Genomic DNA, 25,701 nt, shown 5'->3' with positions numbered 1-25,701 from the left:
GCGACCTCAAACACGTAAGCCTACCTCAGCACCACGAAACCTTAAATTCCTTTACGAAATTTCTACGGGGCCTTACAATAATGCTACAGGAAGTGATCACAATCCATAAATCTTCGATCTTTGATGAATTTTTAAAAAGTCAACAAAAATCAACAAGGGCTCGTATACCCAAAATCTAGAACCAATACCAAAATTCGATGACCCATAATCTGCCGATTCCAAATATATGATTAGCTTCCAAAATCGAGTCCAATTTGGTACTCATATTCCTAAATATACTCTCTTAAAATGTAGGCAAAACGTCAAATATTATCTTAAAATTTCACGTTTTGGGTGTTAATAATTCATGTAGAGTCTTGAAATAGTATCATAAATGAGTAGAAATAACTTACGCCAAATTTTTGCATGAAAATCCCCAATCAAAACCGCCCCTCTCCAAGTCTAGGATTCGAATATGAGAGAATGAGCCAAAATCCCGAAATAACATCTTAAATAAGTCTGCCTAGAGGTACCCTTCGCGAATGCGGTACCTGCTTCACGTTCGCGGAGCACAAAAATCAACTGCCAAAAATTCCTCCTTTGAGATCGCGAAAGATCTCACGCGATCGCGATGCACTACCTGACCAAACTATGTGAACGCGACCTAAAGCATGCGAACGCGAAGACTTAGATGTCAACTTACTCCGCGAATATGAACACTACTTCGCGAACGCGCAAGCTTCCACCTAACTTCCTTTTTCGCGAACGCAGAGGCCCCACCGCGAACGTGAAGAGCAAAACTCTACAGCTCCAAAACCTTCATCGTGAATGCGATGAACACCAGACATCAGCACAAACCAACCGTGCAAACTCATCTGAAATGGTTTGAAACACCCTGAAAGACACACGAGCCTCTCGGGACCCTGACCGATCATATCAATAAGTCCATATACAATATTTAAACCTATCCAAAGGTTGAAAATACCACAAACAATATCAAAACCAATAATCAAAGAACAAAATCATTCTCTTAACTTTCAAATATACAAACTTTGCCGAACACATCCGAATCACATTTAAACATTTCGGATCACTACCAAACTTTGCACACCAGTTCCAATCAACTAAACAAACCTATATAAGGTTTGAAAACCACAATAGGAGTCTGATAATATCAAATTCAACTCTAGGACAAACCTATAAACTATTCAATTCTTTAAATTACTAAATTTTGACAAATAGAGCCAAAACCTTCTAAGAACATACATACAAATTCAAATTGAGAATCACTCTATCAAATCAATTTCTAACTACTCAAAAATCAAAATCAACCATGCACGCTAGTCATAAAATACCATATGAAGCCACTCAAAGTCTCAAATTACAGAACAAAATGCTAGAACTCAAAACGATCGGTCGTTCATTACACAGATTGTTGGACTATAAATATTACAGATTTTTCGGCTCGTAATATTATTTTATTAACTGATAATGAACAATACTACACTAACAAAGAAATGACCTAGAAGAATAACCTACAAAGTATTTGAGGCCACTGTCCCTCGATTTTTCTCTTCGTTACGTTTGAAAAACGAAATAAAAATATAAAAAGCAATGATGAAGGCCAAAAAACAAAAACAAAAAAAAATGAGAAAGTAGCTACCCGCACCTCTGGAGGGTAACACGGTTGGCCACCGGAGTTGCAACCAAGATGACGCTCACGTTCTCATGTGTAATTGCTAATTTCATACACTATACGATCCTTCCAAAATATTTTTAAAATTATTTATCTTAATTTATATAATCTTTTATTTATAGTTTACTAATATTTCTGCTTCTCTTGTTCTGCGAGGTATTGATACCCAGGGTTACTTCTTAAAGATGACCCCGGAGGAAGTACAAAGCATACCCACAATCGAACCCCCCCCCCCCCCCCCCCCCCCACACCCACTCTATTTCTTCCCATTTTCAGATGTACAGTTATAGTAAAAAAAAATACTGCTTTGGTGTATTGGGTGGGATATTTATTTTTTAAGCATTTACTTAATTACTTTATTTGTTAATAACACTTAGAACGTTTCATCTAGATAATAAACTAATTTAATCGCTTGAGCGCATTTACTATAGATAAAATAGCTCTCGCCAATACATAGGCTTGTAGGTTCGCTCTCATAACAAATTCAATTAACTTGATTTATGCAACACATAACTAATCAATTCAGTCACTTTAAATGGACATGAGCATGATAATAAGATATGGTTGGGCTTATTATATTTTTAAGACTAAATTCATTCTTGTGCAAATTTCAATCGCCAACATTGTAAGAGGCCTCTAATTGTTCTTATATTAACTTAACATGAATTTTTTTCACATTTTTCATATCTTGTATACATATTTTTATACATATACAAGACTTATTTACTTGATATTCATACAATCAAATCTTTAAGTCGAAATGTCGAATCATTATATGTAGCATAATTCTCTTAAATTCATTAAAGAATAATTCTTCGTTATACACATTTCTTTGCAAAGCTTTTTCATACCTTATTCAATCATTTCTTTCAATTCCATTGCTAGGCGTTTTGTTCATTTGAAAAACATTTCTTTATCATTTCGTATTCATTTCAACAAGTTTAGTATATTTTATTCATTTAGAACAAAATTTGTATAATTAAAACAACTTGACTTGAATCATAAGTCGAGGTTTTTTTATATACTTTATTTCTTAAAAAGATTCCATTCTTTAAATTCAACTTTTAAACACATTATTTTTATAAATTCTTGTGATTTATTTATCTATTTTTAATACACAATTCTTCCATACACTTTAATGCACATATTTTATTATGCATATATAAATAGTTGAACTTTTATTATTTATTTATCACATAACACTCATAATTAATTACTCTTCATCAATTTTTTTTATAATTTTTTTGTAAATAATAACTACTCACTTGTCCTATATATTGTATTTTACAGAAAACATATTTACCAAAAATATTTCCCTTGCACATTGCACCACCTTTTTGTCAACAACCTATCATCAATCATTGTATAATCATCATTTTTAACCGTTGTAACGATCCGACCGGTTGTTTTGTATATTTACACCTCGTTTTCTCTTTTGATGCTTCACACATATGCATTTGTAGTTCTATGACTATCGGGGTTGGTTAGGTTTGTTCCGAGAAGATTTCGAATTATTTTGGACTCTTTGATTCTTGGCTTAGAAGCCTAAGTTGATTGTGTTGACCAATATTTGACTTTTGTGAAAATGACCCTTGAATGATATTTTTATGGCTCTGATAGCTTCGTATCATGATTTTGAACTTGGGCGTATGGCCGAAATCAAATTCGGAGGTCCGTAGGTTGATTTGTGTTGTTTTGCTGAAAATTGGCAATTTGAGGTTTAGAAGTTTGAACGTAGGTTGAATTTTGGCTATCGGGTTCGGAAATTAGGTTTAGGATTTGGAATAGATCTGTTATGCTATTTAGAACTTGTATGTAAATTTTGGTGTCATTTGGAGTTGATTTGATAGGATTCGGACACTTGGTTGCAATTCTAGAGGTTCTTGAACTTTACTTTGAAATTCATGCATTTTGATGTCCGATTTGTAGTTCTAGAAATTATTTTTGTATATTTATTATGCGAGCGATTTTGTATGATATTTTTAGACTTGTGTGGATATTTGATTTGGAGCCCCGAGGGCTCGGGTGAGTTTCGGACGCATTTTGGAATGGTTTGAACTGAAACAGGAAATTCTTGTGTGCCGGTGCTCTAATGTCGCAATTGCGAGCACCAGCCTCGCATTTGCGAACATAATAGGGGGTCTCAGGTGTCGCAATTGCGATACCTGGTTTGCATTTGCGAAGATTAGGCTTAACCTGGGTAGTTCGCAATTGAGATGAATTGGCCGCATTTGCGAGGAGGGCAGACTTCGAAATTGCGAGATTTGTGTCGTATTTGCGATACCTCCTAGGCTGGACAGTTTCCACATTTGTGATAAAGTCTTTGCAATTGCGAGGATTCGCAATTGCAAACTCAGTGTCATAATTGCGATACCTGCAACTGAACATACGCTTAGAAAGTTGGTATTTTAGTCTCATTTTCATATTTTAAAACCCTATACTCGGTAGGAGGCGATTTGGAGAGGGGGTTTTCATCTACAAACATTGGTAAGTGATTGTAATCAATTTCCAATTATATTTTTTGATTATATCTTAGATTTAACATCAAATTTATGAGAATCAAATAGAAAAATTGGAAAATTTTGTCCAGTTTTTGAAAAATGAAGAAATGAGTTTTGAGAGTCGATTTGGACTCGAATTTGAAAACAAAACACATATTTGGACTCGTGGTATTATGGGTAGTCAGAATTTACCCTTGGACCTGGGTTTTAATTGGGGACGGGCCCGGAGTTGATTTTTATTGACTTTTTGAGAAAAGTGTAAAGATCATAGCTTTAAAACGCGTGTAGCTATTTCGGGAAAATGATTTTTAAAAACTAAATGTAAAGCTCACGTGGTGATATAAGGAAAGATTGTGATTGAAATTTTGAAATGTGAATACGAGGCGGTACCTCGGTGTGATTCTTGTTGTACATTCCATATTGAAAATGTTTATTGGTTGAACAGTTCTTATTGTTTCCTCCTTATCTTACATGTTTTGTCTGTATTTGATTACTTGTGATTCTTATTATGTGCTCCCTCTATGTTGCCTTCTTGTTTTAAATTATGACATTAGCTTATGTTACTAAACTGCTTTGTTATCATTCATTTCTCCGCTTTTCGTTACTTCTCGTTATTATGTTTTGTTTCGTTTATCTTGTCTTAGTAGGTGTCTTGACCTGGCCTAGTCACTACGCTACCGAGGTTAGTCTTGATACTTACTGGGTACCAGTATGGTGTACTCATACTACACTTCTACATTTTTTTGTGCAGATGCAGGTGCGTTTGCCCGTGCTGGACGCCAGTGATTGATTAATTAGCTGCTTTGGAGACTTCAAGGTATACTTGCTCGACGTTCGTAGGCCTCGAAGTCACCTTATGCTTTTAGATATTCTACTGTTTATTTCATGTTCCAAAATAGTATTGTATTCCGAGACTTTTAGTACGTTCTTGTAGAGATTATGAATCTGTTTCGCTGGGTTTTGGGGAGATGTTGGCAGTTGTACTGTTGAGTTCTATTATGATAGTTTAAATGGTTTAATTTAAAGTTTTATTATTATTTCTGTCGTTTCTCAATGCATGTTAGGCTTACCTAGTCTTAGAGGCTAGGTGCCATCACGACATCTTAAGGTAGGAAATTGGGGCCGTGACAACTTGGTATCAGAGCTCTAGGTTCATAGGTGTTAAGAGTCATAAAAAAGTTTAATAGAGTCTTGCGGATCAGTATGGAGATATCTGTATTTATCTTCGAGAGGCTACTGAACAGTTAGGAAATTCCACTTCCTTGATTCCTTATCATGAGAATTGGTTGACTTCGAAATCTGAATCTTAGTCTTTCTATTCTCTCACGGGTGGTGAGGACATGCACCGTTGTTCCGACGATCAGACACCCGCGCTCCCTGCTAGAGCTGCGAGAGGTCGGGGTCGGTACAGAGGCCGAAGAGAGGCACGTGGTGCAGCTAGAGAATCTGTCCAAGCAGCGACTGAGAAGAACCAGTAGCTCCGGTTATGGGACAGGCACCTGAGGCGCTTGTTGTCACCCCTACACTTCAGGAGACCCTATCACAGTTTATGAGCATGTTCGGTGCTCTGACTGAGGCGATATTGATCCCACTCGCACCAGCTACATCTCAGGTCGGGGGAGGAGCCCAGACTCCTTTAGCCCGTACCACACAGCAACGGGTCCAGGTTGACTAGGTCCCACGAGTTATGCCAGTGCAGCCTGTTATTCCGGTTCAGTCCGAGGTTAGGGAATGGCATCTGAGGAGGAGCAACTGAGACTTGAGAGGTTCAAGAAGTATCATCATCCGACTTACAGTGGTCTAGCTGTCGAGGATGCACAGGGTTTTCTAAAGAAATGCCACCGTATTCTCCACACCATGGGTATTGTGGAGATGAGCGGAGTTGCTTTTACTACATTCCAGCTGTCATGAATAGTGTATCAGTGGTGGCAAGCATACGAAGAGGGTAGCCCAGCCGATACAGCTTCGCTCACTTGGGCTCAGCGTTTAGAGATGTTCTTGAGAGAGTTTGTTCCCCGGACCCTTCGGGATGCATGTCGCATGGAGTTTGAGCAACTGCGTCAGGGTACTATGACCGTGTCAGAGTATGCCATTAGATTCAGTGAGTTGTCGAGACATGTACCTTCTTTGGTTTCTACAGTCAGAGAGCGAATCCGCAGATTCATCGAGGGGTTCAACTACGGTATTAGAATCAACATGGCTTGAGAGTTGGAGACAGATACTCCATATCAGCAGGTGGTAGAGATCACGCGGAGGTTGGAGGGTATGTGGGGCCATGAGGGAGAGTACAAGGAGTCTAAGAGGCCTTGAGATTCTGGAGGATATAGTGGTGCCCGTGCCCCAACGGTAGCCCATAATGGCAGAGGTTATGTGAGTTGTCCAGTTCATTCAGCATTTCCAGCTTCTAGTGGTGCTCCGGCTATTCCGAGGTCTCAGGTTACCCATTTCGCTCATCCAATATCCAGTGCACCTCCTGCATAGGGTGCCTTCAGTGGTCAGTCTAGCCGATCAGGCCCGATTCGGCTTCAGCAGCCACGTGCATCAAGAGCTTGTTTTGAGTGTGGCGACACAAGACATATGGTGAGGGACTTCCCCAAACTTAGGAGAGGTACACCTCCACAGACTACTCAGGCTCCCCGTATTCCATAGGGTCCACAGACTTCTCAAGCCATGGTTGTTACTCTAGTTGCCACTCCACTTGCACAACCAGCTAGGGGTAGAGGTCAGGCGGGTAAAGATCGCCCTAGAGGGGGAGGCCAGGCTAGATTCTATGCTTTTCTTGTAGGACGGAGGCAGTCACATCAGACGCAGTCATCCCAAGTATTGTTCCGGTTTGTCATAGAGATGCATCAGTCTTATTTGATCCGGGATCCACTTATTCATATGTGTCATCTTACTTTGCTCTGTATGTAGATATATCTTGTGATTTTTTGAGTTCTCCTGTATATATGTGTCCACGCCTGTGGGAGATTCTATTATTGTAGACCGTGTGTATCAGTCATGTTAAGTTGTTATTAGTGATTTTGAGACGAGAGTTGATTTATTGTTACTCAATATGTTATACTTTGATGTGATCTTGGGCATGGACTATTGTCACCCTATCACGCTATTCTAGATTGTCACGCCAAGACTGTGACATTGGATATGCCAGGTTTGTTGCGATTGGAGTGAAGGGGTACACTGGATTATATTCCTACCAAGTTTTTGTCCTTCCTAAAGGCACAGTGAATGGTTGAAAAGGGGTGTGAGGCATATTTAGCCTTGGTGAGGGATGTGAGTGTTTATACTCCTACCGTTGAGTCACTTCCAGTAGTGAGAGATTTCCCTGATATGTTCCCAGCAGATCTCCCGGGCATGTCGCCCAATAAGGATATCGATTTTGGTATTGACTTGTTGTCGGGCACTCAGCCCATTTCTATTCCACCATATCATATGACACCAGTGGAGTTAAAGGAGTTAAAGGAACAACTGCAAGAGTTATTTCATAAGGGTTTTATTCAGCCTCGTGTGTCACCTTGGAGTGCTCCGGTTCTGTTTATAAAGAAGAAGGATGGCTCGATGAGGATGTGTATTGATTATAGGCAGTTGAACAAGGTTACAGTGAAGAACAAGTATTCATTACCGTGTATTGATGACTTATTAGACCAGCTTCAGGGTGTCAGAGTGTTCTCAAAGATTGATTTGTGGTCAGGGTCTCATCAGCTGAAGATTCGAGATCTGGATATCCCGAAGACTACTTTGAGGACTCGATATGGTCACTACGAGTTCCGTGTGATGTCATTTCGGCTGACCAACGCCCCAGCAATATTCATGCACCTAATGAACAGTGTATTCCAGCCACATCTTGACTAATTCATCATTGTGTTTATTTACGACATCTTGGTATATTCTCGCAACCGGGAGGATCATGAGCAGCATTTGAAGATTGTGCTCTAGACCTTGAGGGAGAAGAAGTTATATGTGAAATTCTCTAAGTTTGAATTATGGCTTAATTCGGTGGTGTTTTTGGGTTATGTGGTGTCTAGTGAGGGGATCAAGGTATATCCAAAGAAGATTGAGTCAGTTTAGAGTTGGCCCAGACCGTCTTCAGCTACTGAGATTCGGAGTATTCTTGGTTTGGACAAATATTAGCATCATTTCGTAGAGGGTTTCTCATCCATAGCTGCATATTTGACTAGATTGACCCAAAAGGGTGCTCCTTTCAGATGGTCCGAGGAGTGTGAGATGAGCTTTCAAAATCTCAAGATTGTTTTGAATACAGCCCCAGTGTTGATGTTGCCTACGGGTTCGAGGACTTACACTATGTATTGTGACGCATCGTGTATTGGGATTGGCGCGATGTTGATGCAAGATGGTAAGGTGATTGCCTACGCGTCACGGCAATTGAAGGTTTATAAGAAGAATTATCTGATCCACGACTTGGAATTGGCAACTATTGTTCATACATTGAAGATTTGGAGGCACTATCTATACGATGTCCCATGTGAGCTCTATACCGACCACCGGATGTCTCCATCATCTGTTCAAGCAGAAAGATCTTAATTTGCGGAGATGGTTAGAGTTGCTTAAAGACTATGATATCACTATTCTATATCATCCCGAGAAGGCTAACATGGTGGTCGATGCCTTGAGTAGAAAGGAGGAGAGTTTAGGCAGTTTGGCAAATCTACCGGCACCGTAGAGGCCACTAGCCATGGATATTCAGGCCTTTGCCAATCAGTTGGTTAGATTGGATGTTTCGGAGCCCGGTCGGGCACTTGATTGAAGGGTTTTTCTGTCTTCTTTATATGAGCGCATCAGAGAACGTCAGTATGACGACCCTTATTTGCTTGTCCTTAAGGACATAGTATAGAATGGCGATTCCAAGGAGGTTCCTATTGGAGATTACAGGGTGTTGCGGATGTAGGGCCGGTTATGCATGCCTAATGTGGATGTGTTGCATGAGTTGATCTTGAGGACGACCACAGTTCGTGGTACTCCATTCATCCTGGTGCCGCTAAGATGTATCAGGATTTAAGGTAGCACTATTAGTGGAGGATAATGAAGAAATATATAGTGGAGTATGTGGCTCGGTGCCTAAACTGTCAGCAGGTGAAGTACAAGTATCAGAGGTCGGGCAGTTTACTACAAAGACTTGAGATTCCTGATTGGAAGTGGGAGCATGCTACCATGGACTTTGTTGTTGCGCTCCCATAAACTTTGAAGAAATTTGATGCAGTATGTGTTATTGTAGACAGGTTGACCAAGTCAGCTCATTTCATTCAGGTGGTGACCAGCTATTCTTTAGAGAAGCTGGCTCAGATCTATATCCGTGAGATTGTTCGTCTCCATGGTATGTCGATGTCTATTATCTCTAATCGAGGCACACCGTTCACATCACATTTCTGGAAAGCTGTGTAGCGTGAGTTGGGCATACGGGTTGAGTTGAGTACATCATTTCACCCCCAGACGGACGGACAGTCTGAGCGCACCATTCAGATATTAGAGGATATGCTTTGTGCCTGTGTTATGGATTTCGGGGGTTCTTTGGATCAATTCTTTCCACTTGCAGAGTTCGCCTACAACAACAGCTATCAATCGAGTATTTAGTGGCTCCTTATGAGGCCCTATATGGGAAGCGTTGCCGTTCTCCAGTCGGTTGGTTTGATCCGGGAGAGGCTAGCTTGTTGGTCACAGATTTGGTTCGAGATGCCTTGGAGAAAGTCAAGTTGATTCAGGATCAGCTTCGTACACCCCAGTCTAAACATAAGCGTTATGCTTCTCGGAGGGCTCGTGATATAGCATTCATGGTGGGAGAGAGAGTTTTGCTGTGGGTTTCACTCATGAAGGGTGTGATGAGGTTCGGGAAGAAGGTCAAGTTGATCCCTAGGCATATCGGTCCTTTTGAGATCCTTGATAGAGTTGGTGAGGTTGCCTAAAATCTTGCATTGCCGCCCACCCTATCGGTAGTTCACCCAGTGTTCCATGTTTCTATGCTTCTGAAGTATTATGGTGATCCGTCCCATGTATTAGATTTCAGCTCTGTCTAATTGACAAGGATTTGACTTATGTTGAGGAGTTGGTGGCCATCTTGGACAGGCAGGTCTGAAAGTTGAGGTCAAAGAATATTGCTTCAGTGAAGGTCCAATGGAGGGGTCATCCGGTCGAGGAGTCGACCTGGGAGACCGAGCACAACATGCGGAGTCGTTATCCTCACATTTTTATCACTTCAAGTATGTCTCTATGCAAAATCGAGGATGAATGTTTATTTTTAAAGAGGGAGAATGTAACGACCCGAACGATCATTTTGTGTATTTAGGCTCTGTTTCCCCCTTTTGATGATTCACACATGTGCATTTGTGGTTTTATTACTAGCGGGGTTGGTTAGTTTTGTTCCGGAAAGATTTTGGGTTGGTTTGAACCCTTTGATTCTTGGCTTAGAATCCTAAGTTGATTATATTGAGCAACGTTTGACTTTTGTGAAAATGACCCCGAAACGGTGTTTTGATGGCTCCAATATCTTGGTATCATGATTTTGGACTTGGGCATGTGGCCGGAATCGAATTCGGAGGTCCGTAGGTTGATTTGTGTTGTTTTGTCGAAAATTGGCAATTTGAGGTTTAGAAGTTAGACCGTAGGTTGACTTTATGGCTACCAGGTTCGGATTTTAGTTTTGGGACTTGTAATAGGTCCATTTTCTTATTTGGAACTTATCTGAAAAGTTTGGCGTCATTCCGAGTTGATTTGATAGAAATCAAACGCGTGGTTTTGTTTTAGAAGTTCTTGAGTTTCAATGTGAATTTCTTGTGTTTCGAGGTCCGATTCGGATGTTATTTTGATGTTTTGATCGTGTGAGCGAGTTTGTATGTTGTTTTTAGACTTGTGTTGATGTCTGGTGATGAGCCTCGGGGGCTCAGGTGAGTTTCGGACGCATTTCAGAGTGTTTTTAGACTTTTAATCGCATTTGCTATTAGGTTTCTGGGCAGGGGTGGTCGCAATTGCGATCATTTGATCGCTTTTGCGGAAGGGGAGGACTTCGCAAATGCGAAGTTTGTGTCGCATTTGCGACTTTCCCAGGGTTCATCACACGCCGCATTTGCGATGCTTTGTGCGCATTTGTGAGGGTTCGCATTTGCGAACCCAGTGTCTCAATTGCGACTTCTGCACCTGAACAAAAGCGTTGGGCAGACGGGATTTGGCTTCATTTTTTCATATTTTGGAACCCCTAAACTCGGTAGGAGGCGATTTGGAGAGGGAATTTTCCCCTACAATCATTGGGTAAGTGATTTTGATCAATTTTCAACTATATTACGTGATTATATATGAGATTTAACATCAAATTCATGAGAATCTAAGAAAAATTGGGAATTTTTGTCTAAGTTTCGAAAAATAAAAATTTGAGATTTGAGAGTTAAATTGGACTCAGATTTGAAAATAAAATACATATATGGGTTCGTGGGGTTATGGGTAGTCGAGATCTACCCTTGGACCCGATTTTTGACCACGGAGGCTAAGGTTGACTTTTGTTGACTTTTGGAGAATTGTATAAAGCTCATAGGTTTATTAATTGCAATCGGTTACTCTTGCATTGTTTGATGATATTAAGTCATTTTTGGTTAGATTTGAGTCGTGCGGAGGCAAATTTTTAAAAGAAAAGCTATTTTTGAGTGTTTATTTGGCCTAGTTTAGGTAAGTATCTTGCCTAACTTCGTGTGGGAAAATTACCCCATAGGATTAGGTTTGATTGCACTGTTTGAATTACATGAAAGACGTGTACATGAGGTGACGAGAGTATACTGCCTTATATGTGGAAATTGACCGGTTTAGACTCTTAGGTGTCTTTCATGTATTTAAATAAAGTTGGTGTTACATGTTCTATCTTTCATTGTCAAGCCTACTCTTATATGTTTACCTCTTCTATTGTCATGTTACCTCTTTATTGTTGAGTTATTATTATTTGAAGTCATTATTACATGTTATCTCTTTCATTGTCGAGTTTATTCTTCCATTTTTTGTGTTATTGTAATTATTGTGTTGATTTACTTCCTGTACTCACGTGTTATTGTTGTCGTTGTTGTACTCAGTGGTGTTGAGTCATGGGCTATGTATTGTTGTGATATTGGTATTGTTGTTATGCCAATGTTGGTGTGAGTTGTTATGTTGTGTTGTTGTGTTTTTGGCACATATGTAATTGTTGAAAGGATTGTCAGGGTGTTTGCACGTGAGGTGTCCATGCAATTGTTATTATTGATATTTGCACATGCGGCGAGACAAGGCGGGCTATATATATTGGGTTTCCGCATGTGGTGAGGCAAGGTGGGATAATTATTGATGTGCGTGTGGCGAGACAAGGGCCATTTACTTTATTATTGCGCGCGCGACGAGACAAAGGGGCTATGTCGCGGATGATTTATGATGCCCTGGGGGCATCGTTATTGATGATATTTGTGTGGTGGTGTGACTTCCTTATGTGTGTCATGTATATTACGGGTTTTGTTGTGTTGTTTCCAATGTGCTACTTGGTGTCTCTGATTTTAATTTTTGACTTTAGCTATGATAGTACACTTGCACAAGCATACACCGTAACATGTCACATATATCAGTTCAGGAGTATGAATCTTGATATTTATTGATCATGTACGCGTGTTCTTGTATACTTGCCTTCTGTGTGTGGATATGAGATATTGTTACTATTGGCACGTGAGTTGTCCGTGCGGATATGAGGTATTGTTTCTAGTGGCATGTGAGTTGCCCATGCAGATCTGAGGTATTAATGCTATTGGCAAGTGAGCTTTCCGTGCATCACGTGAGTTGTCCGTGCGATTGTGATTGATAATATGGGAACGAGATGCCATGTGTTTATGATCCGTGATTTGGGACTCGTGATTTGTGATTATGAGGTGTGGTACCTCAAGGTGATTCTTGTGTAGACCTTGTGATAGAACGGTTTGATTATTTGGTTGTCATTTGTTTTCCTTAATTGATTCCATTGGTACTTTAACTGTGTTCTAATTACTTGTTGCAATATCACATGTTTACTCTATGTTGTTATTTGTTAATCCTACTTTCCATTGCTAGCCTTATATTGTTATTCTTCCATGTTTAGCTTTACATTGATATTTATTTCTCTGTTAGCTTTATATTAATATATTGCACAGGTTATCATGTCTTGTAGGTGTCTTGACTTGAACCTCGACACTACTCTACTGAGGTTAGTCTTGATACTTACTAGGTACCGCTGTAGTGTACTCATGCTATGCTTCTGCGCATTTTTGTGCAGATCCAGGTACCTCAGTGCGTGCCGATCATTAGTTAGCTGTTGGAAATTTGCCACAGAGACTTCAAGGTATACATGTCACTGCATTTATAGGCCTCCGAGTCACCTTCTAGAGTTTTACTTCATTCTGTTTATTTTTACTCCAAATAGTGATGTATTTGATATTCTAGTACTCTAAGTAGAGCTTATGACTTTGTACTATCGGTTTTGGGAAATGTATAACTATTGACCATTTTAGCTATGTATTTCATATACTGGTTCATGTTTAATGGTTAAATGGTTTAAATCTGTTAATAACTCAGCATGTGTTAGGCTTACCTAGTCCTAGGGACTAGGTGCCATCACAATCCTCAAGGTGGGATTTTGGGTCGTGATAAGTTGGTATCAGAGCTCTAGGTTCATAGGTGCTATGAGTCATAAGCAAGTTTAGAAGAGTCATGTGGATCGGTACGAAAACATTTGTGCTTATCTTCGAGAGGCTACGGAACTATTAGGAAACTTCACTTCTTTCATTCCTATCGTGCGGATTAATTAATTTCAGAGTTTGAGCCTCTGTCATTCTATTCTCTCATAGATGGTGAGGGCATAAACTGCAGGAACTGATGATGCTGCCCCTAAAGCCGGTGTTGCTAGAGGTCGGGGTAGAGGCAGAGACCAAGGAGGAGCACGTGCTACAGATAGAGCACCTGCCATAGCAGCAGTTGAGATGCCACCAGTAGCTCCGGTTGAGGGACAAGCACTGGAGGCGCCTGTTGCTACCCCTGGACTTCAAGAGACTTTGGCACATTTCCTAAGCATGTTTGGTACATTGGCATAGGCTGGGTTGATTCTGGTTGCACTAGCTACATCACATGCTGGGGGAGGAACTCAAACTCCCATGGCTCGTACTCTAGAGTAGCGGGTCCATATTAATTAGGTTTTGGGTGTTATGCCAGCACAACCCGTTATTCTGGTTCAGCCTGAGGTCAGGCCAGAAGCATCAGAGGAGGAGCAGAAGAGGATTGGGAGGTTCAAGAAGTATGATCCTCCTACTTTATGTGGTGCAGTTACTGAGGATGTGCAGGGTTTTCTAGACAAGTGCCACTGTATTCTCTGCACCAAGGGTATTGTGGAGGTGAGCAGAGTAGCCTTTACTACATTTCAGTTGTCAGGGGCAGTATGTAGGTGGTGGCAGGCTTTTGAGGAGGATAGGCCAGCTGACGCAGCGCCACTCACTTGGACTCAGTTTTTTTATATGTTCTTTTGGGAATTTGTCCCACAAACCCTCATGGATGAGTGGCGCACCAAGTTTGAGCAGTTACAGCATGGGGCTATGACCGTGTCTGAGCACGCTACGAGGTTTAGTGAGTTATCTCGTCATGCACCTGCTTTGGTTTCTACAGTTAGGGAGAGGGTCCGCAGATTTATTGAGGGGCTCAGTTATGGTCTCAGACTTGGGATGGCATGGGAGTTGGAGACTGATGCTTCATTTCATTAGGTGGTAGAGATCACTAGGAAAATCGAGCGCATCTACAGCTTAGAGAGGGAGGACAGGGAGGCTAAGAGGCCTCGTAGACTGGGAGAATCTGTTGATCCCTAGTTTGGAGGTAGGGCGCGTCATGGTAGAGGTTTTGTGGGTCAGCCAGTTCAGTCTACAGTTTAGGTTTCGCGTGGTACTTCACATATCCATGGTTCCCAGAGTACCCGTTTCGAACAGCTTCCACAGCCATGCCAGTGGAGAGGTTGCTTTGAGTGTGGGTATACCAGGAACATGGTGAGGGTTGTCCCAAACTTCGGGCGGGTGTACTACAATAGGGTACTCATGCTATGAGATCCACTCCGGGTGCCACTATACCTACACAACCAGCTGGATATGGGGAACATGTGGGTAGAGGCCATCCTATAGGGGGAGGCCCAACCCGTTGTTATGCTTTTCCTGGTTGGACTAAGGCTGCTGCACCAGATGATGCCATTACAGATATGGTTTTGATTGGTTATAGAGATACATTATTATTATTTCGATACGGTCCCATGTATTGGTAAGATTCACCCTACCTTGCTTCATGTATGGTTGTGTTTTGTGATTATTGCACTCTGTTATATGTTCACGCCTGTTGGGGGATTCCATTGTTATAGCTTGTGTCCATCATTCTGGTTTTGTCACTATTGAGGGTCATGAAGCTTGGGTGGACTTTCTGTTAGTTAATACAATAGGTTTTGATGTGATTTTTGGATAGTTTGGCCCCGCCTTGTGATTTGGGTGCTCTATAGGTGTAGGAAGTCTGTTAAGTGTCGTGTTTTTGTTCTATGGGATTGAGTTAGTAGAAAGTTTTTAGTTCTCGGGATGTTTATCTTACTTGTGATTCCGAGTGGAGGATGGGAACCTTGTGTTCTTTATGGATAGGTGTGTTTGTACCGGGCTATGTGCCGCGGTAGGGTTATGTTAGGGTAATATTCATTGTGGTTATTACGTGCATCTTGCTTCTTCCAGGTGGAAGAAATTCATAGTATGGTACCGATAGGGAGTTGTACCTGTTAGACTTGTTTGATAGTTCTCTCATATGTTTCTCTTTCCATACTCAGTCATACTTGTGTTGTGCTTTTGGGTTTGGATTGCGATGTATATGTGTAATGACTCGGACAGTCGTTTTGAGTGTTATAGCCTCGTTTCCCCATTTACTGCTTATTTTATGCTCAATTGTTGTTATGTGACTTGCCGGGGCAGTTGGTTTGGTTTCGGGGATGTTTCGGAATGAGTTGGAACATTTGGTCCCAAAGTTGGAAGCTTAAGTTGAAAAGGTTAACCGGGTGTTGACTTATGTGTAAACGACTGCGGAATGGATTTTTGATGGTTCTGAGAGCTCCGTGGGGTGATTTTGGACTTAGGAGTATCCGAATAATGATTTGGAGGTCCGTAGTTGATTTTGGCTTGAAATGGCGAAAGTTGGAAAATTAGAAGTTTGGAAAGTTGAGAAGTTTGACCAAGAGTTGACTTTGTGGTTACTGAGATCGAATTTTGGTTTCGAAAGTTGGAATAGGTCTGTTGTGTCAATTATGACTTATGTGCAAAATTTGAGGTCAATGGGAGTTGGTTTTATAGGTTTTGGCATCGATTGTAGAAGTTGGAATTTCTTAGTTTTCATTAGGCTTGAATTGGGGTGCGATTCGTGTTTTTGATGTTGTTTTATGTGATTTGAGGCCTCGACTAAGTTCGTATCATGTTTTAGGACTTTTTGGTATATTTTGTTGAGGTCCTGAGGGCCTAGAGTAGATTTCTGATGGTTAACGGATCGAATTTTGAACTTAATGAATGACTGAGGAGTTCAAGACTGGTGTGATCGCACCTGCGAAGGATTGGGTCGCAGGTGCGCAACCACAGAAGCGAGTTTGGATGGGCTTCTAATAGGTCACAGGTGTGAGGGAAATGCCGCATCTGCGAGCCACGAAAGAATGGTCGCAGAAACAGAAAGGAGACTGGTGAGGCAGGTCCGCAGAAGCGGACGGTTTTGCACAAAAATGCACCCGTAGGTGCGGGCATGGGATCGCAGAAGCGAGAGGACGGGAGTCTAGTATAACTCCACATATGCGGAGCTTTGACTGCAAAACCGGGACCGCAGATGCGGTTAAGTGGAGCACATGTGCGAAAGGCCCTGGGAAGAATGATATTCGAAGGTTTTCCGGGATTTTTGTCATTTTGGACTTTGCAAGATCGGGTTAAGGCAATATTTGAGATGAGTTTCGAGTAATTTCTTTAGGTAAGCCACTTTTGGTCATTTTTAGTCAATGAAATTGATTACCCATTGAAGTTTCCACCTAGTTTATGTGTTTTTAAGGTGGAATTTTGGGACTAGATATTTTTCATACACGTGTCTTAGATCAGACGCAATATTCCATTTATGCCTTGGACTAAAAATGGGACGTACAGATAAATAGACAGAGCAGTTGTTACCGATGACTCCTCTTTACGTCTAAATCAAGTAAAGAGAATAATATAAACCTAAGCACAACCACCTTATTTAATACACATGAGACCACTGACATAACTTCTTTTAGGCTAAGGATTGGAGAGTTAAGTTAGGGGTTTTGAGTGACGATTTGGCGTCGAGATTTGATAAATTTGGTATGGTTGGACTCGTGGTTGAATGGGTGTTCAGATTTTGTAACTTTTGTTGGCTTCCGAGACATGGGGCCAGGGGTTGACTTTTTGGCATTTGACTAAGAACTTAGCTTTTTCATATGGAATCGATTCCTATTGCTCGTATTGATTGTATCGAATTGTTTGTGGTTAGATTCGAGGCGTTCGGATGTCGATTCACGAGGCAATGGCTTATTGGAGTAGAGATTTGCACGGTTTGAGGTAAGTAACACTTATAAACTTGGTTCTGAGGGTACGAATACCTGAATTACATGTTATGTGATTGGTGTTGAGGTGACGCACATGCTGGGTGACGGACGTGTGGGCATGCACCATAAAAATTGTGATCCGGTTGATTTTGTGGTATGATGTAGTCATCGTACCTTGTAGCCATTCATGTGATCTCTATGTGTTAGAGTAATTGAGCTACCGATTCATGTTAGAAATCATGTTAGGCTATACATTTAACCTGTTGAGACCTACCGTGGTCATTTTTGCTGTTGAATTATTTGCTTAGATGGCAATTGTGTACTCAGTCACATCCATTATTTGCATATCATATCTCAGACTCTGTTACTATTATTTTTGTGCTATATATCATTATTTGGGCAGATTGGCATGAGATTTGTGAGCCCGGGAGATTGGAGAGATTGATGACTGAGTTGGGGCCTGAGAGCCGTGCTGTGAGTGAGATTGTGGATCGGGTTGTACGCCGTAACAAGCCTTATGGCTATATGTAAATCGAGTTGCATGCTGCAATAAGCCTTAAGGCTATATGTGGATCAGGTTGCACGCCGCAACAAGCCTTATGGCTATATGTAGATAGGGTTGCATGCTACAACAAGCCTTATGGCTATATGTGGATCGGGTTGTGCGTCGCAATAGGCCTTATGGCTATATATGGATCGGGCTGCATGCCGCAGCAGGCACCGTACCGTGCTGAGTGACTAAGTGTGACAAGCGTGAATTGAGACAGTCAGATTGAGTGCTCCGAGAGTGTGAGTACGTGAGATTTTCATTGTGTTGCATCACATACGGCATTCATATTGGCATATAGATATAGAAATTTCATATTCCTCTTATCAATCACACTTGGCATATTTTATCTGTGTTGAACTTAACTGTTAAACCTAGAAGCATGTCTACATTTTCTGTACTGTTAAACTATGTATGCGTACTATATTGGTTGGGCTCGTCACTGCTTCAGCCCAAAGGTTAGACTTGTTACTTATTGAGTTGGTTGTACTCATGCTACACTCAGCACTTCGTGTTCAGATCCAGGTATTTTCGGGCATGGTGGTTGCTGATCTTGGAGTTTTACCCGTTCAGAGATCATCGAGGTAGTTGCTTTGGCGTCTGCAGACCTTGACTCTCCTCCTCTACCTCTTAGTTTTATTTATGTTGTTCTACCTTTCTAGATGGTGTTGCAGACTATGTTATTATATAGATGCTCATGTACTGAGTGACACCCGAATTTTGGGAAAATTGTATTCGAGTTGTAGTTGTTTGTATTGGCTATTTATGAAAGTTATTACTGTTAAACTTGCTTCATCTTATTTTCAATACAAAATGCCCAATTTTATTATGAATGTTGGCTTGCCTAGTTCTATAACAGGCGCCATCATGGCATGTTGAGTTTTGGGTCATGACAAGTTGGTATCATAGCCTAGGTTACATAGGTCTCACGAGTCATGAGCAGGTTTAGTAGAGTCTTGTGGATCGGTACGGAGACGTCTGTACTTATCTTCGAGAGGTTGTCGAACCCTTAGGAAAACTTCACTTTCTTGTATTCTTGTCATACAAATTTGTTGATTCTGGGAACTAAACTTCTGTTAATCTATTTTCTCATATATGGTGAGAAAACATGCTACCAGATCAGGCAAACGGCCACCAGTACCACCAACTAGGGCCACGAGAGGTCGGGGATGTGGTAGGGGCCGAGTTGTAGCTCGTACAGCAGCTAGAACAGCACCTGCAGATCCACCAGTTGCTCCAGCTTAGGAGTAAATCCCACATGCGGTTGAGCCGGTGGGACCAGCTTAGTCACCAAATGTGACCATTGTGATTCCAGGCATTCAGGAGGCTCTGGCCTAGATATTGACTATTTGCACTAGCCTTGCTCGAGCGGTTTCAGTTCCGGCCGCAAAAGCCACTTCTTAGGCCGGGGGAGGTATTCAGACTCCTGTCGCCCGTACTCCAGAGCAGGTGGTGCAGGGACTTCAGACACCAGGGGTACCATCAGCCCAACCAGTTGCAGTTGCTTAGGCCCAGGTAGGTCCCATTATGAGTGATGCGGAGCAGAAGAGACTAGGGAGATTTGGGAGGATCAAGCCTCCAACATTAAGTAGGGCTGAGTCTGAGGATGCTCAGGACTTCTTGTATAGGTGCCAGCGGATTCTTCGCACGACGGGTATTCTGGAGACTAGTGGGGTCTCATTTACTACTTTTCATCTGACGGGGGCAGCCTTTAGATGATGGGAGGCCTATGAGCGGAGTAGGCCAACAGATGCTGCACCACTTTCATGGCACAAGTTCTCCGTTCTCTTCTTGGGGAAGTTTGTGCCACCGACCCGCAGGGAGGAGTTGCGTAGGCAGTTTGAGCAGCTACGCCAGGAGGGCATGTATGTGACCCAGTATGAGATGATATTTTCAGAGTTGGCTCGTCATGCGATCTGATTGGTTCTCACTGAGAGGGAGAGGATTATGAGGTTCATTGATGGCCTCAGCTATCAGTTGCGTTTTGTTATGACTCGGGAGAATGCATTTGGTGCTAGGTTCGACGAGGTGGTTGATATTGCTCCACGACTAGAGTTGGTCTGTAGTTAGGAGCGTGAGGAGAGAGATGCCAAGAGGCCTCATGGTTCGGGTGGTTTCGGCGTTGTTCCTTCTGGGGGCAGTCCTACCACAATAGGGGTCGTCCTTATAGGCCCGCTTAGATGGCTCGTCAGGTTCATCGTGGTGCATCAGCTAGCCATGGTTCATACAGTGCTCACCTGAGGCAGTCATCTCTCAGTGCTCTCCCAACTTAGAGTTCATATCGTGCTCCTTCATTTCAGGGTTCATCTGCACCAGGTTCTTCTGGTAGTTATTCTGGTTCTCGGGGACTAATTCAATCCCCACCATCATTGACGGATAGGGGTTGCTATGGCCTACGAGTATGGGGAGCTTGGGCATATTAGGAGGCAGTGTCCCCATCTCCTGGGAGGTCCAGTTCAGCAGAGGGGTCAAGCTACGATTTCTGCACCAGTCACTTCACCACCCACAGAGCCAGCTCGGGTTGGGGCTCAGGCAGCTAGAGGTCGCCCTAGAGGGGGAGGCCGATCAGGAGGTGGTCAGGCTCGATTCTATGTTATTCTTGCTAGGCCAGAGGTTGTTGCTTCATACACAGTGATCACGGGTATTGTCTCAGTATGTCACATAGATTCTTCTATATTAATTGACCCTGGTTCCACTTATTCGTATGTATCATCATATTTTTCTCATTATTTGGATATGCCTTGTGAGTCCTTATTCTCACATGTTCATGTATCTAAGCCGGTAGGCGATACTATTATTGTGGACCATGTGTATCGGTCGTGTGTGGTGACTATTGGAGGATTGGGGACTAGGGTTGATCTCTTATTACTAAGTATGGTTGATTTCGACGTGATTTTGGGTATGGGCTGGTTGTCTCCATGTCATGCTATTCTGGATTGTCATGCTAAGACAGTAACATTGGCGATGTCGGGTTTGCCAAGGATCAAGTGAAGAGATTCTCTAGATTATGTTCCCAGCAGGGTGATTTCATATCTGAAGGCCCAACGAATGGTTGGGAAGGGGTGTCTGACATATTTGGCCTTTGTGAGGGATGTTGGTGCTGATACTCATACTATTGATTCAGTTCCGGTAGTGTGAGACTTTCCGGATGTGTTTCCTGCAGATCTGTCGGGCATGCCACCCGATAGGGATATTGATTTTGGTATTGACTTGGTACCGGGCACACAACCTATTTCTATTCCTTCGTAACATATGGCACCAGCAGAGTTGACGGAATTGAAAGAGCGATTTTAGGAGCTCCTTGATAAGGGGTTTATTCAGCCTAGTATGTCTCATTGGGGTGCACCGATTCTGTTTGTAAAGAAGAAAGATGGTACTATATGAATGTGCATCGACTATAGGCAGTTGAACAAAGTTATAATTAAGAACAAGTATCCTTTCCCAACACTGATGATCTATTTGACCAGCTTCAGGGAGCGGGGGTGTTCTCTAAGATCGATTTGAGGACTGGGTATCACCAGTTGAAGATTCGAGACTCGGATATTCTGAAGACGGCATTCAGAACCTGCTATGGTCACTATGAGTTCCTTGTGATGTCTTTTGGTCTTACCAACGCCCCAGCAGCATTCATGCATCTGATGAATAGTGTATTTTAAGCATATCTTGATTCATTTGTCATAGTATTCATTAGTAATATCCAGGTGTACTCACGTAGCCAGGACGAGCATGCCCAGCATTTGAGGATTGTACTACAGAGGTTGAGGGAGGAGAAGTTTTATGCCAAGTTCTCCAAGTGTGAGTTTTGGCTTAGTTCGGTGGCGTTCTTGGGTCACGTAGTGTCCGGTGAGGGGATTAAGTGTAACACCCCAAAAAATTTTGAAGTATTTAAGTGTACAGCCCCGCAAAATTTTGCAAATAAATTTAAGGTTTCATGGTGCCGGAGTAGGTATACGTGTTTAAGGATTTTAGAAGGCTCAGACCTTTTGGGTTGAACAATGCACCGGAAAGTAAAGGAAATTTTTTGGCGGAAAAGCGCGTTTATGCCGTCCATTATGCGACCGCATAATCACTCTACGGGCCGCATAATGGCCACAGAAGTGAGGCAGGAGAGGGTTAATCTAGGAACATTATGCGGTCGACTATGCGATCGCATAACTGTTCTGCGGTGCATTATGCGACCGCATAACAATTATGCGGATCGCATAGTGATCGCAAACTCAGACAGATTTTTTCGTCATTTTGGACACCAATTATGCGACCGATATCTGTTCCGAAGCTCCATTTTTGGGTTTTTAAAACCCGACCCAACTTCGTTAAATACACGCTTTGGGCCATTTCTGAGCAAAAATCTGATGTCTTAGAGAGAAGGGAGAGTATTTAGAGAGAGAGGAAACCCTAGGCTAATTATTCATTAAGTCTTGCTTAAATCTTGGAAGATTAACAAGGAAAACCCACAAGATCTTCATCTAAAAGGTAAGGTTCCATACCCTAGTTTTTAATTTCGAATTTGGGTAAAAGATAGTTGATTTGGAGTATGATTCTTGGGTATAAGAGCATTATTTATACATGCTTTTACTAATAAGGTTTGTGGGAAGATTGTTGAGCTCAAATAAGTAAAGATTGGGTTGTGGAGTGAAGAAAATCTTGTAGAAGAACATTTTAGTTAGATTTGCACACCTAGTGTTTGATAAAATACTCAAATGAGCTGAGATCATGAATATCTTCCTAATAATGGTTCATTTTTTGTTATGTCTCAAAATAGATTGGGATTGCTAGAATTTTCGGAACGTTGTAGTAATTTAAGGAAAGCTCAAAGCAAGGTATGTTGGCTAAACTTTTTCTCTTGGAATTGAATTCCATAATGTTTCCGTAAGTTTCAAAGTATGGGTTGCGTATTAAAAGGTTATGGCTTTGAGTCGTGTTTCAATGAAAGATAGTATGCCAAATTGTGTGAGAAAATCTCAATATTCTTAAGACTCTTAATTGCTCATATGTGTACCTAAAGTCTTGATTTGGTAATGTCTTATTGTTGATAATCTATAAAGATGGTTAGAAGTGAAATAAGTTAATTGGGAATATAGAGTGTGGCCAACGTGCCAAGAATTTAAGTTATAATTGTGTATAGTAGTGCAAATGATTTGAGAAGATGCGATAAAGAATATGAAATGAGCCTCGACTCAATTGTTTAAAAAAATGACTTCGAAGATAGAATTGCCTAAAAGCTTTTGTACTCAATTCATTCCCATCAGTGGCTGGTTTAACTAATGCTTTACTTTACAAATATATCAGTGTGATTCGAGTTCTATATACTCATGTGTTGAAATTGTACATTGTCACTTTTGGGGAAGAGTATTGCAAGAATAAATGGTATATTGATTATTTATGATTTTTCATGTGTGTTTATATTGTTGGTTGGTATGCCTCATACTTTGGGAAGAAACCATTCGTGTTTGAAGTTCCCATTTCAAATGGATTTGAAGTATATGATTTCTAAAATATTCTATATGTTGATATTTGATGGTGGTCTTTGAAATTGAAAGAGGTGAAAGTGAGGAATATAAAATACGGTCATCGTGCCAGGAATAAAGAATCTTGTGAATGGCCTAATGAGCTAAGGAAATATTGTCGTTGTGAATGACTGGAAATACTAATGAGAATTTATACAATGTGAAAGATGTTGAGGTGAATACAATGGTATTTATTATATTTCTGTTTACAAATCAAATCAAAAATGTTTTTGGGAGCATTATTAGCAAAACCGAGGAAGGGTGGGTCATAAGGCCCACACCTGAAACTACACGTGCCGGTGTAGGGTTGGATTGGGATTATTCCCCTTATTTGGGATGAAATTGGAACCTTTGGAAATTGTGATATTATTCCCCTTAATTGGGATGAAACTGGAATATTTGTGTATTGGAAAAGTCAACCCACACAGCATATGTGGGAAGGCGGCCTAGCTGATCGGGTGGAGATCAGACGCCATATTGCGCATATAGTGGTACTACTCTTGGTAACAACTTTCTTTCGCATCACATGTCAAACCACATTGTTCGTGGGGAGATGGCCTAGCCGATCGGGCATGATCGGACTCCATGCTAACAAAGACGGTGGTATATCGATGCTAATGATCTCCCAACCAAAATTGTATATGAAGTTCATATTTTGAAATTATTATGTTTTAACTTAACATTTGGATATTGTTGATTATGACTTGCTATTTCTATGTATTGCCTTTTCTTATATGCATACTAGTGTTATTCGATAGTACTAACGTCCCTTTTGCCAGGGGTGCTGCATCTTTAATGGATGCAGGTGGTTCTACAGCAAGCGACATTGATCAGTGAGAGCAGTGCACTCTTTTCAGCTGATTTGGTGAGCCCCACTTCATTTCGGGGTCATGTATCTTTTATTTCTCATGTACTGTATTTTGAGGTATAGCCGGGGCCTTGTTGCCGGTATTTTCATATTACTCTTCTATTATATTTAGAGGCTCCGTAGACAGGTTGTGGGTTGTGGTTGATGGTGGGGAATTGAACTAGAAATATTGGTATTTGGAAATCATATTTTTCATTAATTCTATAACCCCGTAATATTTTGGAAATTATGAATGAAGCTGCTAATGGGAAAAAAAGAAGTTGTTAATAAAATCTTTTCAGTGTTTGATTAAAGGAGCACATCTCCTCTTTATTCATGGATGAGTTTGGGTAAAAGGAAATCTAATAGGCTTGCTCGGCCGGGTTCTCTCGGTTGAGCGCCGGTTGCGCTCCCCGAGTTTAGGGCGTGACATTAAGGTTGATCCAAAGAAGATAGAAGCGGTTCAGAGTTGGCCCAGACCGTCTTCAGCTATTGAGATTCGGAGTTTTCTTGGCTTGGTCAGATATTATCGTCACTTTGTGGAGGGTTTCTCGTCCATTGCAGCGCCTTTGACCAAATTGACCCAGAAGGGTGCTCTATTCAGGTGGTCGGATGAGTGTGAGGAGACCTTTCAAAAGCTCAAGACTATCTTGACCACAACTCCAGTTCTAGTTTTGCCTTCAGCGTCTGGTTCTTATACAGTGTATTGTGATGCTTCTCATATTGGTATTGGGTGTGTCTTGATGCAGGAGGGTAGAGTTATTGCTTATGCTTCACGGCAGTTGAAGCCTCATGAGAAGAACTACCATGTTCATGATTTGGATTTGGCAGCCATCGTTCATGCATTGAAGATTTGGAGGCATTATCTCCATGGTGTGTCTTGTGAGGTATTTACGGATCATCGGAGTCTCCAGTACTTGTTCAAACAAAAGGATCTAAATTTGAGGCAGCAAAGATGGTTGGAGCTGCTAAAGGACTATGATATTACCATTCTGTTTCATCCCGGGAAGGCCAATGTGGTGGCTAGTGCCTTGAGTAGAAAGGC

The 25,701-nt window shown here is 41.5% G+C and overlaps 1 protein-coding gene across 1 annotated transcript; it reads left to right on the top strand.

Moving 5' to 3' along the window:
- Positions 1-14,360: 14,360 nt before the first annotated feature.
- LOC138910052 (uncharacterized) lies at positions 14,361-14,909 on the top strand. The gene has a single exon (XM_070201271.1). It carries the CDS (start codon positions 14,361-14,363, stop codon positions 14,907-14,909), a length of 549 nt encoding a protein of 182 aa, XP_070057372.1.
- Positions 14,910-25,701: the final 10,792 nt, after the last annotated feature.

The sequence above is a fragment of the Nicotiana tomentosiformis genome, chromosome 4 (genome assembly GCF_000390325.3).
Source record: "Nicotiana tomentosiformis chromosome 4, ASM39032v3, whole genome shotgun sequence".
NCBI lineage: Eukaryota > Viridiplantae > Streptophyta > Magnoliopsida > Solanales > Solanaceae > Nicotiana > Nicotiana tomentosiformis.
This window is presented reverse-complemented; position numbering and strand designations above follow the sequence as displayed.

Coding starts and splice junctions, on each gene's coding strand:
- LOC138910052 (XM_070201271.1), top strand. CDS start 14,361: ATGCCAGCACAACCCGTTATTCTGGTTCAGCCTGAGGTCAGGCCAGAA.